Raw genomic sequence first — 19,894 nt, 5'->3', positions numbered from 1 at the left:
ATTTGACAATGTTGGAATCTTAAAAACAACGAAACCGAAATTATATGATAGTAAGACACCTGTCATCGCGTCGTTTGATGCAAGGAGGATACATTTTCGATTATTTTAGATAAATACCTAAGATATTTGCAATCACATTGTGGTTCAAGAATTGTTGTTGTATTTGACGGTTACTGGGACTATAATAAAAACATAAAAGCAATGGAACAGCTAAGAAGATCTGCTGCTCTTTAAAATTCATATGAAGTTTCTTTCGACGAAAAAATGATCGTACCAACTAATCAAGAGAATTTTTTAAGACAAAAACTATTATATGCTTATTTAGAAATTAGAAGCTGTTGATATCACTACAAAACAGGCCAGAATGATAATGAATCAGAAATTTTTAATTTACCAGAAGACGACGATGAAGAAGAAGAAAGTTAAAACTCATATTCGTCTTATTAATAAAGTTTTTGTAAACCCTCCCCGTTCCCCTATTAGTTATTTCAATTGTAATATTTTTTTAGACAGTATTTTAAAAATATATATAATAAACATTTACATCCTTAAAATTTTTCCTATTTAAAGTGTAATTAGTATATGTCAGAATATTATTAAAATGTAATGAGAATATTTCACTCAACAATTTTTTAATTACACGAATAGGTAAGTGATATTAAACAAATATATATTTGATTAATGAAAAATGATAAATATAATGTAATAAGTAATAAAAAATGTAAATCATCCATAATTATAAAATTTTTTAAGATATACAGACTTCAAACGGCGTATTGTTTATGGGAACTAACGGTTGACCTTGAATTATGCTGAAAATACGTAAGCGCTGCGCGCTCTTCGGACTCTTATCTCAAAATCGGTTAATGGTACAAAAAAATGTTTTGTACAAAAATTGTAGAGAATTGTATGCTCTACAATATTTAAAATATATGTTTATAACATTAAACCTATAGGAAACGAGATATTTGCAAAAAACTGATTTTTGTAACCTTTGACCTTGAATATCTAAAGACGCGGACACGAGATTTATGAGACTTTTGATACATCATTTAGAATTTCAAAATAAAATTATATACGAATTCACAGCTTCTTATCTCGCATTCCGAGGTTAAACTTTTTTTTTTTTTTTTTTTGGCTAAAATGACTGGACAATAGATCATTTTGATAATATGATTTGCCGGCTGTTCTTATTAAAATTTTGAAGTTAAAAACTGGGGTATGTTTGACTGTCACTCTCCTGAACAACATTTCTGTCTTACATAAAAGAAAAATTTTAATTCTGCTTGTAGTGTGTAATTGAATTAAGAGGTTAGAATAGAAAAATAATTTTTTTTTACCTTAATTATAATTCTGGACCTATATAACAGGCCTTGTCTAAGGATAATGTCACTCTCCTGAAGTCTCTGTCTCTTTGTCACCCTCGCTTATCACTCAGGTGTAAAAGACCTGAATGTTTAAAAAAAACTATTTTTTGACGAAATAACAATACTTTATTAGTTGAATGAAAAAAACAGTAGAGAAAGGGTCTGAATTCTGGATTAAATTTTACAGTTATTTACATATTTTCGAAATAAATAAGAATTTCTTTAATTTTTCGACTGATGTTTGTGTACTGATGTTGATCAAATGTATTTATTTTTCCTAAGAATGTCTCTCATACTTTTTTTTTATTTAAGCATTGGGGTATTCCTCTTAGTCGGCGTTTTCGTTCCTTAAAGTTATGGTTTGTCATCAGAAAGTACGGTATTGAAGGTCTTCAAAAGTACATTCGTGAAGTAAGTCTGGCAACATTCGTCTATAATTTTATCTGCAGACATTATGCGATTGAAATACTTTTAATTTTTGTAAATTGTTCCACTTGAAAATTGAAAATAAAACAAGCGTTCAAAAATAAACGTGCCTATTTTCTCGAATGTGTACTTCAATTATCTAGCAATCTTTAATCGGCTCCCTCAGTTCGATTAGACTTCATATTATTTCTAATCTACCTATTCTTGATTAAATAATTATCAGAATTTTTTTTTAAAGGCTAAAAGTTAACATAAAAATATTAGTCGTTATATTTTAGTAAAAACCAAATGATACCAGCTCAGGGTTTGTAAATGATGAGAATCATTTTCATAAATAACACCTCAAGATCCGAATTCAGCGTACCACACTTTACTAAAGGGTGTTCCAAAATTAACACAAGATTTGACTTCGCCACCATTTTTGCAGTAATTTGTTGACAACACTGAAAAGAGAACAATTTTACAACTGAGAGTTTAGGATAAGTAAAAAGAAAGCATTAGACGATTATAATGGTGTTAAATCGTACGATCTAGGGGGCAAATTCTGATCACCGAAACGAGAATGTACGCGACCAGAAAATGTCTCATTCAGTAAATAAATTGTTTCATTCGCTGTATGGCATGTGGCTCTGTCTTGTTGAAAGCACATATTGGCCACATCAATAGTATCCCAAATCGGCAGAAAGAACTGTTATCACATTGCGATATAGAGCACCAGTTACAGTTACTGCGTGACCTGCCTCAACTTTCATCATTTTTGAAATTAATAATTTAATAATATTACACACGTTTTTGTGTCATTTTACGCTCTATTTCTACTAACCCTAAGCTCTCAGCTGTCAAATTGTTCTTTTTTCAGGGTTGCCAACAATTTACTGCAAAACTGACGGCAAATTCAAATCTTGCGTTAACTTTGGGACAACCTTTAAGAGTGGCTCTGTGTTTGTCCTTACCATTGTGAGTTATTGGGTGGTCATCATTTGTCGTTAATGAATTCATTATAAGTGCTGTTCATGACAATTCTTTCCATATGTTGCTGGTTAGATTCTGTAAGTTGAATGTTGCTCATCACATTGTCCTGTGATGACGTGAATTCAAAACATTTTCAGCGAAGGAAAGGGTTTCTATCCGAAATGTGATAACAGTAATGTTATCACATTTTTTGGTGGTATTGTACTTTTTTGGAGGTATATATTTCGAGTTTTTAAAAGTATTGTTCTTTTTTGGAGATATTGTCATTCCTTGGAGTACTTGAACCTGTTGAAGGTACTGCATACATTTATACTGTAATATTTTGGAGTGATAAAAGATGAGAGCATCTGTATGATAGTTATCTGTATGTAGTTATGAAGTGTCCTTACATAAGAACACTTGCTCCCGTTTTGTGATAATACCCTGTGTTATAAAATCCCAGCTGTTCGTGACAATGTTCAGACTCATTTGTTGTACTTTGCAGTACTCTTAAAATGCAATTTTAAAACCAGATAATAAGTGGAGACTCAAAAAAAATGATGTCACTGGACTGTGGATTTTTTTTTTTTCTTTGCTGGATCTCCGTATTTGTCACCACTAGTGAGAGTATGGGATCTCCTAAGTCCACCAGTTTATCAGCATAATATTTTTTTTTCAAACTAACTTGATTATATTCATGTTCTGATTAAATTTCTCGCAGCATCATAAGAAACCTGTCTGTCCTAACACGAACTAGATCGTATTGTGCCTTCAAGATTGAGAAGTTGAGGTGTTGCGTTGACGTACCAGACCCTGGGTCTCATTGTGAATTTTGCTGAAATATTCTATGACAAAAGAGTCGACGCACCAAGAAAGAAGTTGTAAGAATGAAACGAAATTTTACGCACGTGAGAGCAACACTGATATAAGAAAGCGATTACAAAATTAAAGCAAAACGATCTTTAATTGCATGAAAAATCTCAAATGAAAGGAAGTTTTAGTGCTCTGTTGGATCACAACTAGCATGTATGCACGACGCGGTACTGGCGAGGATTGAGGATTAAAAGTATCGTACGATGTCCTACGTCATCTCGTTCCTCATTAACTGTAAAGACGCCACTAATCCGATCAAGCTCGTAGGCAGTTCAACTTATCATCAGGGCCGATCCTAGCAGGTGTGCAGAGTGTGCACCGCACAAGGGCGGCCGTAGACCGCATCATATAGTTCTTTTAATCAACCGAAATTCCTCGAGAATTTCTCAAAAGATAACTTATAATAAGTCAAATAAATGTGCTGAATTTTAAATGTTTAATTATCAAAGTAAGTGCCGATTTTCCGACAGCATAGCATAGTTTAAGAAAAATAGATTGTTAAGGAACATTGTGTTGGTTCATTGTCCATTAATATCTACTCTTTACACACATGCTTCATTTGGTTGCAAAATTTATGACAGAACCGGTCAGGCATGGATACAGGGGAGGGGAGATGAGGGAAATGGCCCCCTCCTGAAGCATGAAAAGGTGCCTTCTAAAAGGAGCACTCAGGGCCCTGGGCGGCCACTAGTGTTTACCCCCCAAGCTTTTATAGACCTAAACAATGAAGACATATTTTATGTTATATTTTAAAAATTCTATACTGATTAGATACTCTCGCAAGCATTTCGAACAACAAATTATGTCTTCAACAATCGCGGATGCGTGGAGAGACAGTGGAAAATTGCGACTCCCCTGAGAGTCAAACCAATATGAATGACAAACTAAAATTTTGTAATTTTCCCCCTTTACAGCATTTTTTCGAATTAAAATCACGAATGAACTGCCCCGGGTAGTAAGTTTAAACGTAGCTCCAAAACGAAGATCCAAAAGGATGCCATGACCTCTTTGACGAGACTAAAGAAGGCTTAAAATGGCGTTTTTGGGACTTCGGAAAATTTTGCTGTTTGAACCACCGATCTTAAGGACCCAATTAAATCTGATTCATCCCTTCCAATTTAACTTAATCAAACATCGCCTGAAAATGTTGACTTTAAAATCCAAAATGTGTTTTCAGAGGACAGCCCTTCTTAATGTCATCAAAAATTGCTTAAGGACCTTTTTCGTATTTCTTTTTCGAAATTTTTGCGATGGAGGGCCCCGAAATCCATATGCAACTTTTCACGCCGGTACGGCATATACCCATCAATCGTCGAAGTGAGATGGACAAAAGTCTATAGTTGTGTTTTTCAGATATTAATATCGAAAACTATCCGAAAGATCCGCCGAAGCTTCCCAGTTTTGTTAACGTCACCAAAGATAGCATAAAATTGCACTTTGAGAAATATCCGCTTGCGAGCTCCAAAACCCTTCCTTCCCAAAAATAGCCTAAAATGGATTTTAGTTCCGAAAAATATTTTGGTTCGGAATATTTTCACGTTTCTCCTATCGTTTTCAAATGTAGCCAAAAATGGATTTTTGAAGCAATAGTACCGAGAAATTGCAGGAGGAAAGCAGCCAGATCCCCTGCCGTCACCAAAGACAGCCTAAATTTGCGTTTTAAACTTCAATTTCGAAACCTTTCAATGGGAGATGATTGAATCTCCCTCCCTCTAGCAACGACAACAAAGATAACACAAATCTGCTTGTAAACTTCAGTTTCAGAAAAATTTCGGGAAGAGCGCCGATCTTTCCTACGCTACGGTCACAAATAAAGCTTCAAATTGATTTCAATTTTGAAAGAATTTTAGAAAAGAACTCCAACATTACTTTTCCCCTGAAGTCTCGAAAAAGTTCCTAAAATAGCGATATTTGACGTCAATTTTGAAAATTTCTTCCATGCACCTTGAATATACCCGACTATTTTCTCCTTGCAACCAAACACAACCAAAGATTACTAAAACTATTTTTCGTATGCCAATTTCGGTAATTTTCTGGGAGCAATCCCCCCTCCTCCGTTCTTTCTCTGATGTCACCGAAGACAGACTATGAAATGCGTTTTTACGACTAATTGAATTTGGTAATCATTACTTTCTTCAAAAACATAAATTGTACCTAAGGAATTTCTTACTGCAGTAGACCCTCGTTTTACGCGAGTTTATTTTACGCGGTTTCGATTATACACGGTTTAGGATCTGACACCTTTATTTTATTTTACGCGGATGAGTTTCGGTTTTACGCGGATGAGGAAATGCAAACAGATAAAATTTTCCCCTCTTCCAAAATCCAAACTCCTAAATATTGTAGATTACACGTAATAAACTGCATTTTGGCGTGCTAATAATCGAGCTTGGGCCACTGGAGACATTTTGTGCGATTGGTTCCACAGAGCTCTTTCCAGAAGTAAAGTTATTAAACTCACACAGTTCAGAACTCACTGGAAGAAGAGCTTTTAGGAGGGACAAAGGCGGTCAAAACTAACGAGGATACCGACATCGATGACACACAACCAAAAACCTTCACATTGAAAATTTTGAGCCATTCCTAGACAATAGAAATGAACTGCCTGATTTGTTAGGGAAGGAAAAATTCTATCATGGAAATGACGCAAGTGGTCATGGATGCGTTAATGCTCACATTACAGAGAAAAGTTCGTAATGACTATCATAGTCAGCTCCTCTTTATAAACAGAAAACTAAATTATGTTTTCTTTATGCATGTTGTGCAAAAAAGTCGATATAAGTAAACATTAAACTTATTAGACAATTAGTCATCACTAGAATGAAGTATTTTGTCATCTACGGTACCAAACCCCTATTTTAACACTAGTATTAGGTCTCAATTTACGCGGTTTCTATTTACGCGGCATTTTCGTGGAACGTAACCCCCGTGTAAAACGAGGGCCTACTGTATAAAACTTTTCTTCCTTTTTATAAGTTCATCATTCTTGTTTTTTTTTTTTTAATTAGAACTCAATATTGAAATTTGAAGAAATACTTATATGGACGTCAAAGATTAGTCAAAATATGCAAATTACTCTTGAGGGGCGGCGCATTAGGTCTATGCACACGGGCGGCCGACACCCTAGGATCGGCCCTGCTTATCATCCAAACTGATTCCAGATATGCTCGATTTGTGGCAAATCATGGGAACGAGAAGGCCAGAGAAGAGGATAATGTGGATAGTATCCTCGCTGTGTGTGACTGAACATTGTCCTGCTGAAAAATGACTCCTGGGAGCCCTGCCATGAGTGCCAACACATGTGGCTGAAGCATGACACTAACGTACTGTTAAGCTGTCACGGTGTTGTGGATAAAAATTAGGATTGACCCTATTTCGTATACGATAGCACCGCATAACAAGAACCTCAGCTGTGGGTGCGGTGTGCCTCTGAAAAGCAAAGGCTTCTTTAAGGGATTCCCGAGTTCGCCGGGATTGGATTGCAACCGAATGGTTCCAGATTGTCTTAAACGATGAATCTAGATTGAGTTTGGGCATTAATAACATTTCAGTACGCTTGTGGAGAATCCGTTGTGAACTCCCAAATAGTGCCTTTGCTATTCAGCGGCACACCGCATATACAGCTCGAGTGATGTTATGGGATGGTATTGTATACGAAACTTGGTCACCCCTAATATTGATCCACAGCACCATGACAGAATAACGCTACATTAGTATTATGCTTTAGTCACATGTGTTAACACTCATGGCGGGTCTTCCGGGGGATTTTTTTTTTACAGAACAATGCTCGGTTACACACAGCAAGGGTGTCATGAGTCTTCCACTTCCACATCACCACCTTCTCTGGCCTCCGCGATGACATGATTTGTCTCAAATCGAGCATATCTGAGATAACTTGAGACGGTTAATTGGACAGTTTATGTGTTTGATAGAATTCGTTGCACGTTTACACTGGTATGCTTCCATGCTCGACTGTATCACCTCGTGCAATCACGCTAGAGGTGGTTCAACAGGTGTATTAAGATCTCTATTCATTTGGGGTAGACATCCATTTATTCTATTCATTTGGGATTTTTCCAGTAATAAATGATCACTTGGTTTTCGTTTTGTAATCACATTCTTATATCCGTGTTGTCCTCACGTATGTAAAATTATGCTTCATTCTGAAAACTTTTTCTTGGTGCGTCGACTTCTTTGTTATAGAGTGCATGTGATTTTTTTTTCTCTCTTTTTAATTTTTTTTGTGACTTATATAGGGCCATTCCTAGGAAAACGGGCATTTTGTCCCGCAGGTAAAGCTTCACATATTTCATTAAAACTAATATTTTAAAATATTAATGAATTTTTTTTTTGCTTAACCAATTACAAACCTATGTGGGATTTCTTAAGCGAAAAACTTCGTCATACCCATTAAAATTATTACTTTTTATTGAAATATCTGTTACGTTACGTGCATGACAAAGGGTTGACTTTTTCGTAGAATGGCATTATAACATATGTGGGTTCATATTACAGCGTTAAGAACCCATATGAAAAACTTGAAGCGCTCTTGACTTTTGTTTCTTGGTATGCAGATTTTCATTAAAAAAAGAGTTAGCTTATGAATAGAACAACTTTTTATTTAAAATGTGTTGTGCACTATAAGCAATCGTGTATAGCCCTGAAACTATATCATTAAAACAAACATGATATTCGAAATTAAAATAATTTTACAAGTACAGAAACTCGTGCGTGTACTTAATGCACTTGATATTTTTAAGTTGCAATGAATTCTCTATTAATTTGCAGGGGAAAAAGTTGCATAGGTCTTCAACACATTTTCATAAATTTCTGAAATGTCATTTGGCATTTTATTAAATGAGACTTGATTGAATAAAGTGTTTCGTTTGTTAGAGAATTATATAGAGTGTTCTAAATTTTTAATTGTTTTTTTTTTCTTTTATTAGCACGTAAGACTTGCTAAGAAATTTGAAAGCTTAGTTCGCAAAGATGAGAGATTTGTGGTCGCGAATCAAGTACATTTTGGACTTGTATGCTTTCGACTTAAGGTAAGACACAGAATTGCTTCATTATAACTCGATATTGCCTCTTCTGGCTATATTTGTATACAACATTTTCATTAAATATACTGATTTTATTTAATATGTTAAACGATCATTTCTATAAAGTATACTTTGTTCAATATGGAATGTTAACTCCAAGCAGTGATGATTAGCTGTTACTTTTTAACTCGGTTGGTAGAATGTTGGTAGTATCCATACATTTTACTGGCAAGTATTTACGTACATCATGATTAAGTAATAAGAAGCATACAAATTTTAACTGTGAAACATTTATAAAAAACTAATAAAACGATTTATTTATTCATTGACCGGTGACCTGAAAAACATTTTAAGTCCTTGATTTTAATTTTTTTCAAGACCCTGAAACTCCTGTAGTTTTGGGATAATGTACAAAAACATTTGGAAATTTCTTGAATTTCATTTTTTGCAAGACCCTGGAACTCCTGGAAATTTTGGGATAATGTACAAAAACCTTTGGAAATTTCTTAAATTTCATTTTCACACGAAAAAAGCACCTGAAGTATGGCAGACATGTCAACTTTTCCGCTTTTACGCCACTTCTCCTGAAGCAACCAGATTTTTCACGGATTCCTTTCTCTTTTTCATTATTCATCCGGATACAACTTAAATTTATCTGCATTTTAGCTGTTTTTTATACATTTCGAGATCCGTTCGCCCCCACTTTTGTAAAACTGGCCGACTTTTGTTGTATGTGGCATGGACATCAATAGTTTGGTATTCGATGTTATTTTCTGTGCATCTTATAGTTTATATTTTTCAGTAGCGATAAACTTGCTAGCTTTTACCGTGCCCAAGCAAACATTTCAATTCAATTGCATCCAAGTTCACGCCACTCTTACAATTCAATACTATCTTTTTGTGTGATTATGTAAAATTTTTGAACGTTTTAGAAAAAAAAATGATTGACAACGTAGTTAAACTTTAGATCAAATAAGGAAATTAGTGAATTCGAATGCTTTGATAAAATTACGCTATGTCAGAATTTATTATAAGCTACTCAAATTTTGTATTATTAGTCTATTTTATTGTTTATTAATTTGTTTTTTATAGTAGAATCGAATTAACTTTCTCTCTCTTTTCTTTTTGCTTATTCTTTTTTTTCCCCGAAACACTTCCTAGATTAAAAAAATGATTTGTTACTTGGCAAGGTTATGTGAAATCAATACTTTTAAGGTCATAAAACATTTGATAGTTTCAAAAAAAAAAAAGCTGGCTAATGCAGTGTATTCAGTGGCCCAGCCAGGGTGGTGACTTTGGAGACAAAACCCTCCCTAGGATCGATAAAATAAGTACCAAGCGGGCCTAGGAACAAAATACTCTGGGTTCCGCGTTCGGCTGACCTCCTAACCAGCCTTTGCAACTCAAAGTGTCCGCAGAAATAGAGATGGGCGCAGTAGGCCTTGTCTTCATTGGCTGTTGCGTTACTCTGTATAATTTTAACAACATAACACTCGCTAAAGTAATGTTGGTCCTTTAAAGTTTACCGTTGCATAATCACCATGACTAATGGAAGGTCTTCAAAAAAGAATCATCTTGTCCGCTGCGATAATCTTTGATGACCTCTATCTGTCCGACTCAGTGACGTAGGTAAGGGAGTGGTCTTCGGATCCTGACCAATAAGAAGAGATGAAATGGAGGGAATGAAAACTTTCATTCGTAAAGCAAAGACCCCGAGCCACGTGATAGACCACATGACTTGGGCTCTTTAACCTCAGCTTTTGCTAAGTCAATGATTGGGTATGCTCCCTCTATTTACTAGTTCCTGCTCTAAGGTACTGACCTTTCTCTTAAAGATCAAAACAAATTTCCTATAGTGAATATTCAAGGTATTCGTTAGTGTTCCAAAACTTGAATTCCTCTTAACGAAATTTTGAATGTATGTACATGTCTATGTAAAATTAAAATTACTGTGGATTGCTTTTACATTTAAGTTCCCACACATATTCGTGTACACTTTTTTTTTTTTGCTGGGAACCCTTGAGGAATTTCTTGCTATGTCGCTGGCTCAATTAAGCAAAGAGATTCTTTTAAACGGGCCAGAGCTATCTTGCAAACCCACTTGCATTTGGATTTGATTGATTGAGCAAAGAAGTAATTGGCATTAATATTTGAGCAATGATGTAATGTTGAATTTTCTGTTTTCTTCCCTTTTGCTTTTTTGTTTTCACGCATATAAAAATGTGCGCAAAAAAAACAGCAGATTTTTATATTTTGCTGTTTTCGTGTTTTTTCTTTTTTTCTTTTTTTGCTGAGCTTATAACGGATTTGTTGTTTTATGTTTTAGGGTTCAAACAGTCTGAATCAAAAACTTCTGTCCTCAATCAATGCTTCAGGAAAGTTACACATGGTACCAGCTTCTTTGAGCGGAAATTACGTCATTAGATTCTGTGTTTGTGCACAACATGCTACAGATGCAGATATAGTTCATGCATGGGATGTTATTACAATGTTCACTGAAGAGTTGTTAGAAATCGTTAAAGTGGATGTTAGTAAAGAAGAAATTGTTGTAAGATTTTTGAGTTTTCCTATTAGTTCCATTTAATATTTTAGGTTTAAAATGCACTTCGTCGAATGTGTGATTTTTCTAAAATGTTACTCATGTACGTAACTAGTTTTGAAGCTCAACACCTTAATTGAGATGTTAATGTTATAATGTCATCACTTTCCGTGCAAGGCTCTGTTCACATTATTTTCTAAATCCATTGAGCTCACGCTTATGAACAAAATTATGCATGAACCTTTCATTAAAAAAAAAAAAAAAACGTATCTTATGACATCTTAGATAAGGGAAAAGCACTGGTATTCGACCTATTACGAGCTCGATTGCTGAGTTTTGATGAACTAAAATTTCAGAAATCAAAACATCTACAAACATATCGTAAGACTTTCGACTGCACATTTCTGGTACTATTTCTCTTAATTGTTTCAAAAATCGCAATATTGTTAATTTGAAAATCTAGCTATTTTCAAAATGAGCTCATGCTCCGGTAATCGGTTAGGTGTGAACCCAGTGGTCGGCCGTTTCGTTTTCATTTATTTCATGAGATAAAAAAGTGGCTAAATTTTAACAAAATTTAATGCCAACTTAAAACACTTTATTATACTTGCAAAATTAATTATTTTATCATTAAAAAGTAGTTTTATATTCTTGAGGTTTTCATTGCTTTTAATCTTTAAGTTCAAAGTGAAAAACCAAGAAATTGAGTTCTTGGCCAGAAGAAGTAACAAGAATCAGGGAGAATATTTAAAATATCCAGCCAAAAGGAAATATCCGCCTCTTGAACACTTAGCAAAGCATACAAATTTAGCATTATGAGTGATAGAAACAATAAACAGAGGTTTTCCAAGCGTTTGATTAATATGAGCTGACGTCCATTACAGAAATAATACTCCTCATTTACTTATAGTAGAATGTTTACTAATTTCTGAACGTAAAAAATAGGGATAAAATCATTTGTTGCTTAATGTAAAAGAATTTGTTAAAAGAATCAACCATTAAACCCGCCATGTTCAGCTTTGATACGAAAAAGACCGGTACTGGAGTTCAATTGATACATTGGCTGACTAAATTTACGAAGTTCGTTTTAGAAACTCCTAAGTTAAAATCAACATCAGACGCAATAAAAGGTCGAACTGATTCTTTCTGAGAATACATTAAGGCACTAAATTTAAACTTTTTCTTTCGAAATGAAATTTTTACTTAACAGTTCTAAATTATCTGTATATTTCAATAATTTAATTACTGTGTGATGAGCATGAGGAAAGCACGTATTGAGACCGTGGTTAACTACAAGATAAATCAAGTAAAAAAAACAGTACTGTATCAGTAAGTAAAGTAGTAAGCCTACCAGGGCTGACTAATGGAAATGCAAAAAGTATGAACGCACAATGGTAGGCCCTCTCCTGTTTAGCATAGCTTAGTCTAAAAAGGGACTTATTTTTTCATTAAAACATTAGATTATACGTCCCATAAAATTAAAGCCTTACAAATCTACAGTAAAGTGAAAAACAAACGAATGGGGCTCATTTAAGAATGGTATTCCCTGATACTTGAAAAATAAACTGAACTAACTGAAAAATAAACTGAATCGTAGTAAAAGGACGAGAATACTGCTTAATATAGAAGTACTCATTATTAATTTTAAAAAAGGTCCCGGGTCATTCCATTCTATGTGTTAACGACCATGGATGGGTATAGATTTAAAAAAAGAAAAAATACCACTAACACTTGCGGTGGTGCATCCTCCAAGTATCAATTTGCAAAACAGTTTGTCCATTATTGGCCGAGATATTGTAGGCAGTTGTAAAATGGTGATTTTTACCAAATTTTAGCCATCTTGGATGTGGCACAACTGTTAAAAAGGTTCCAATAACAGGGAATTGGAACCAAATAATGGTTCCAAATCAACAATTTTGGAACGAATTTAAAGCTATTTATAATAGAAACATAAATAAAGGATAAGAATAAAGTTAAATATCCGTTTTGTTATATTTTTACAAGAAAAATTGAAAAAAAAAAGTATAAAAGTTTCAGAAAATTAATGTTTCAAAAACATTTTTTTTAAACCCAGGATATCAAGGTTTAAAACTTCTAGTTGCTTGAATATGCTAGTGAAAAACTTCCTAAACATAAAGGCGTGATCCCTTATTTATAAGCTTAATCTTAAGCATTTAAAAGCATTTACTTTACTCAAAACATACATTTATAACATTATATTGTATCATCTATGACCAGCTCGAAATGATGCAAATTTTCATATGATTTCTTGTCCCAGGTTTTCGTTTCTTTTTCCTTCAAGAGAGAACAGTTTTTTAATGTTTCGTTCTATAGCATTAAGTCAGCCTTGCAGCTTTGCAAGGAAGACTGCAACTGTTCGCCGAAAGCCTTTTCCTTACTTTGACGCATCACTTACAGTACACGTGATTAAGGATCTGTAGTTCTTAGTCATTAGGGTTTTAATTTTAATTAGCTTTATGATTGTAGCGAAGCTCTTTAGAGTTTTATGCTGCGCTCTTAGTGTTTTTTCGTAAATAGTCTTTTGTGTCCGATTGGTATAAGATCATTTTTAAAACCGATCCTGAATAATACTTCTAACAATTAAGGAATGAAACTCGCACTTGGATTTTTTTTCTTTTTTTTTCAGCTGTTAACTTACGGGTCAGTTTTCTTATCATTAATTTCGAGCCCTGCTTCTAGTACTACACGAGTTTTCTAAAGTTATATTATTATTATTTTGATAGGAAGAGGAAGAAGAAGAAGAAGAGGAAGAAGAAGAGGAGGAAGAAGAAGAAGAGAAGGAAATCAAAGAGCACGTGGAGGAATCCGTGGACGAAGTTTTCTTACTGGAGCGTAAACGAAAGCATAGTTTGAAATACAAGCGAAGCTTTTTCGTTCGCATGGTTTCTGATCCAAAGTTGTACAATCCCAAGATTGTTCGCGCACTTTCTTCAACTGGTAGTCGTAGACATACCAGTGACCCAGTCGATAGTGAAACAGGAGTAATTACACCTGTTTAAAGTTGCATAAGATTACAAATTATTAAATGCCATAGCCGGCTTCAGATGTGATGCAAGTTTAAAGATTGACATTATTGGACCTGAATCACAGCCTTTGGTGATCGCTAACATATCGAAAAGTAGCAGTGTTCCTCTTAAGTGTGTTATGCAAGTTCATTTGCATATATACCTTTTGTAGCATTATTACACTTCATATGAAGATTTATTTAATTTTATCGGTATTGCGTTTTCAACTTTTTATAGTTACGTAAGATTAATTTATAAGTCATATGTGCATAATAGCGTGCTTTTTAGATCACGGGATTCCACTGTTACCTTTGTACATATTTTGATCTAATTGTGAAGATATGTGTGTCTCTATCTGTCTCAAAAAACATTCTAATCTTTAGACATAGCTTAAATTTAACTTACATATCGGAAAGCCTTCGTAGCTTGATGTTCCTAGATACCTATGCAACATACCTAAGTGCACCGTTGTATACATCCTCTGTTTAAACCTTAGGTAATAAGATCCTTCTTTCAACATTTGCTCACATTCAATAATTTTGAAAAAAAAAATTTGTGTTGATTGAGTTCTCTGCTTTGGGAAATGCACATAATATTAAAAATATCTACGAAGGTCTACATCTTATTTTACGCAATTTATTTTATTTATGTACTCTACGTTTTACTCTGGACGAGTAAAACCTGGTTCAGAAATTTCCTAAAAAAATAGAAATTTTCCTCGTAAATCACAATTACGTAAAAGAGATGCAGTTATTTTTACCCCATTAGCACAACAGTTCACATGCGTAGGAGATTGAGTTAAGGGAAGATTTACGAAATATATTATGGTGTATCATTGTTGCGTATTGGTTAGAAATGCTTGTCATATTGGTGAATAATGCTAACTTCTTGCTGAAGCCTCAAATTCATGTAGCCAGACGCATATAATCAATTCAAAAAATTAAGTATGAAATGCGAACTGTGATGCTTAAGGAACATATGTTAGTGCGAATTAAAAAAAAAATGGGTAAGACTGTAATGAAATTTCATTAATATTTACTTCCTATGCATAGAATTTAAATTATATTGTCATCCATCACGATTGAACAATATTATGGAGTTCAACTCCTAATTCTGAAACTTGAATAAAAGCTTAAATAATCTTTTAGAAATACATAATGCTCCATAACAAGCTAAGCAGATTATGCTCATTCGGTCTTACGCATACAAGTTACACAAAATACTAGTAAAACAAATGCATTCACAAAAACTTATCCAATAATTTCTGAAACTTTTAAGAATGCCAAGAGAAAGAAAAATATATAAGTATAGCAGTGGCGTACCTAGCATGAGTGACAACCGAGGGGGTAATTTGTGGTGTCACCCCCCCCCCTACAAGCGCAAAAAAATTAATTAATTAAATTTACGGCTTATTCTATGTAAACATGAAAACATAAAATTCACAATTTTCAAAAACTACTACATTTGTGTTACAACGAAATTTTGAGTTCTCTAATGTACAAAAGACAAATAAAAGCTTTCTACGATTTTTATAAAATTTACCCTAGGTGCATATATGCAGGGCCGTAGCGAGTTCGAAAAAGTAGGGGGACATTTTCTGAATTAACGTATTTATATTTTTCAAAATTTTGCAATTCCACTTGGAGTGTCATCTCCTAGATGGATGACACCTGGGGCGGACCGCCCCCTTCACTTCCACGTAGCGACGCCACTGAGTATAGTAATTAGTTTATATTCCATTTCACCTTTTTGGGTTTAAAAAAAATCGAATTAATTGAACAGCCTCCTAACAATTCCAAGTTGAAAAATAACACCAAAACAAATCGATATTTGCAGGCTGCGCTCAAATAAAATCCTCCAAGCTCGTCAAGTAGATTCCTAAAATGTCTAAATTTAAGAACAACATAGCACTGCTGTCTGATCAGTCCAGGTTTTTGATGTATCGTCGACATCAGTTTTGTTCGTATCTTTTAATCTGAATACTGTCTTTATTAAGCAAACGTGATTTTGATTTCGAGGCAAAAAGACAAAATCGTAATTAATACATGTTTCATTTTAAATATACAAGAGGGTTCAGTGTTGAAAAATTTCTCAAAAGAGCTAAACCGCATCTTCGAAAAAAAGGTTTACAACACTGTCTCAGAAAATGCCTGTTTTTTACTGCACCATAGAAAACGAAAAAAAATTTGAAAACAATGCATTTAAATAATTTCAAATTATTGTGGGAAAATATTGTAATATTATTTAGTAGAATGTTTCATCTATACCATTTCCGCTCTCAACATTACTCCACTAGTGACCCTAATGTTTGTTTTCAAAGAAAACATGTGAAGTTTTCTGATCAAGGGAAAAAAATGTTCAAATACATTATGTGAATGATCCATTCATTTATCAGCAAAAATTGAAAAGAAATTAGAACAGAAAAAAAGAGATAGGAAGACTACCGAGAGATTCTACATAGTGTTTTTACACAATTTTACTGACAATATCTGTAGTTATGACCACATTTACTGTATCACGCATTAAACAAAGATTTAACTATACACTGCTGTATAAATTCGTCTGTACATCAACGTTATTGTGAACTTGAAAGTACTAGAACGTAAAAGTCAAATGTTAAGAAGAATGCAGTAGACTTTGCTTAATGTGAACACATTTCATGTTATTAGACGCTTATTCTTACCAAAACCATTGGGTCCCAATTTCCTCTATTCATTTACATGTTAAAATTATTGCTTTATGTGATCGTTTAAATGTTATCAGTTTTCAAATCAGGAATCGTTTGAAATGAAGAAAATCTGTTTTTCCTACTCAACAATATAATGAAACTCGGTAAGTATGCCATAAATTGGTAACTATCAAAATCATTGAATTTAAAAGTGATCACATTCAGCGGAGACTATTGTATTTTGAAGCAATTTGTTTCTCATTTGGAACTGCTGTAAAACTGGAGTAACACTGCATCCCTTTTCGAAGAAGAAACATTGAGAATGTGTTTGCTCAAAATAGTTCGTAATATTACATAAAATCCATTTCAAAATAAATAGCCACTACATGTTGCATTAAAAATTCAAGTTTATTATTTGAAATCTTCTCAAACTTTATATACTATGACTGCGTAAGAACTGCAGAAGCGGATGTAATGAGCCATTTATTCCTTTCTTTTTTTCAACTTATGCTGACTAGCAATCCTGTTCATTGTTCGCCTCCATGCAGCTAGTCTATTGCTAGTCTGTGCTTGTGAATTCTGAAAACTTTCACTGTATTAAGAATTTTCCCTATAGCGGAAACGCACTATGAGTCACGAAAACACAACGAATGTTTAAAATGATATCAGTTAATTGTAGTCGATTTCGTGTGAAATAATTCCTTTGTATCTTTTTACTGATTCTGAAGACAACTTTTAGATGCATCAGATTTCTGAAGCCGGTTATGGTACTTCCATGGGTGTCCTCATAAGGGAAATGGGTGGCATTTCCCTTTCCCTCTCTGGAAGCTCTGCACCATGCTCCCCAAAAAGAAAAATCAAGAATGAGTGTAGGAAATATCTGAACCAAAAAATAAATACCTTAAGGGGGGTCCTGGTACACAAAAATCTTTTTTTTTTAATTATTTAAAACAAAATTCCGCCCTTTTCTGCTTAAAAGGACATTTGAATCTTGTTTCTATCTTAATTAGAACGAAAGATATAATTATTTTTGTTGCATGCATTTGACTATTATTATATTTAGCTTTAAAATTTTAAGCGCGTTTTTCTCCGTGATACAATTTTTCCCGATTTTTTTGCATTCAAACTCTTATAAGTCAAAAATAGATAAAGATAACGTAATGAAATTTGGAGCATGTCTTTTTCAAACTGTTTACTTTAATTTTTATTCGGTGAATTTGAAAAAAAAAAAGGTTACTTCAAAAAATATGATTTTTTAAAAAAAGTATCCTCGAATTTTTCGAAATTTTTTTTTCAATTATTTATTTTATTTTTTTATTTATTTGTTTTATTTACTTATTTTTTTTTAAATTAAATCGCCGAATAATGTTTAAAGCTTAGATATTTGTGCATAAGTTTTGAAAAAAGTTTGAAAACTGACCAAGAATATTTTGAGTTATAGTGATTTTAAAGCAACTCTATTTTTTTTAAAACAAATTAAACAAAATAATAAAAAAAAATCATAATATTTATGCTATAATTTTGCTTATTAAATATATAGTGAATCAGTGCAAAACATTTCAACACTCTAAACTGTTTAATAACATTTTTTTTTTTTTCAAAATTTTCGGACCCCCTTAAGTGAATTAAAACTCTTTATTTCAAGCCGTGTTAGCTTAAACAAAAAAACTTCCTTTTTTTTTTTCAAAATATTTGCTTCCTGTAGGATAATTCCCGTGGACGCCCATGGGGGTGTCATGTCTTTTCGTTTTGAATGTGTCCAACATTTATACAATCGCAGTTTCACAAAGATTTGTTTATCATGCAATAAATAACAACTAGACTTAGTTTTTCCTGCAACTGAATATAATTGTAATTTGTCTCGTAATTATTGTGCTTGCTAAGTTTCTTACTTATCTAGTGAGTGAAACATTATTTATTGTGTCATCAAAGATATTTACATACTTAAAACTTCACTGCTCTCCATTCAAGTTAATATGAGAGCTAAAGTAAATTCTGTAGATAGCTGCACATAAATTATTTTGTAACATAAAAACTAAAAATATTAATTAAGAGAGAACTATGTTACAAGCTGTATACGTTTTTAATTACAGCCCAACCAGTTAATTTTGAGACACGTATTACTAGAAACTACATGAAAGCAAAAAAAAAAAAAAAAAAGAAAAACTAAATTTGACTTACCTAAAAATAAGAGAAGTAATTTGAAATACAGAATTATATAAATATTTTACAGAATTAGAAACATATTACTGTTTATCAAATGTACATATGGGTCATTTGAAGTTCAGAATAGTACATTAAGCACACAGCAGTAATGGGAAGGAAAGGAATTTCGTAATTCATGGAAATGATATTTAAGATAGAGGAATTACCTTCCAAATCACGAACAAAACTTGAATGCAACGACTTCAGTTAAATAGTATTAATATTTTAACAATGCATGTTAAAATATTAATAACTAGTGGTACCCGCACGGCTTTGCCCGTAGTTGAAAATTAAAAGGTTATTCGGTTCGCCTGTTTTTGTTTCGGAAAATGTTCTTAAAATTGAAATAGAAAAAGAACAAAATCGAATTTTCGAAAAATCGCTTCGAGGTGCACATCCCCATGCTACAAATTAACTTTGTGCCAAATTTCATGAAAATCGGCCGAACAGTCTAGGCGCTATGCTCGTCACAGAGATCCAGACATCCTACAGACAGAGAGACTTTGAGCTTCATTATTAGTAAAGATAATGGGAAGTTTTCGCTTTTCATGTGTAAAGCAAATTATGATTATACAACGGCCAAGCCAGCTATAAAATTGCTATTATTGCTCTGCTCTCCACGTAACTCTGGCTTCATTATCAATATCTTGGCAGACGTATTTCTGTGGTTGAAAATAGTTAAACTATTTCCAATACGAGCCCATCCATTGATTCTTCAGTTTTGAAGAAAAAATCATTGGTTCTACTTTATTTAACCTGCACGTCTTAGAGTTACTTATCGCAAATTGTTATCATTT

The 19,894-nt window shown here is 33.4% G+C and overlaps 1 protein-coding gene across 1 annotated transcript in view; it reads left to right on the top strand.

Annotated features, from left to right (window-relative positions):
* LOC129231199 (tyrosine decarboxylase-like) overlaps window positions 1-14,218 on the top strand; it is a 57,031-nt gene extending 42,813 nt beyond the window's left edge. Inside the window, exons 12-15 of the mRNA XM_054865447.1 lie at window positions 1,680-1,778; window positions 8,564-8,665; window positions 10,986-11,190; window positions 13,965-14,218. Of these exons, the coding sequence (XP_054721422.1) occupies window positions 1,680-1,778; window positions 8,564-8,665; window positions 10,986-11,190; window positions 13,965-14,218 (660 nt within the window). The remainder of the gene's footprint in view (window positions 1-1,679; window positions 1,779-8,563; window positions 8,666-10,985; window positions 11,191-13,964) is intronic.
* Window positions 14,219-19,894: the final 5,676 nt, after the last annotated feature.

Source organism: Uloborus diversus, chromosome 10, assembly GCF_026930045.1.
Source record: "Uloborus diversus isolate 005 chromosome 10, Udiv.v.3.1, whole genome shotgun sequence".
NCBI classification, from domain to species: Eukaryota; Metazoa; Arthropoda; class Arachnida; order Araneae; family Uloboridae; genus Uloborus; species Uloborus diversus.
The sequence above is the reverse complement of the archived record's forward strand: the minus strand, read 5'-3'. Positions and strand labels throughout refer to the sequence as shown.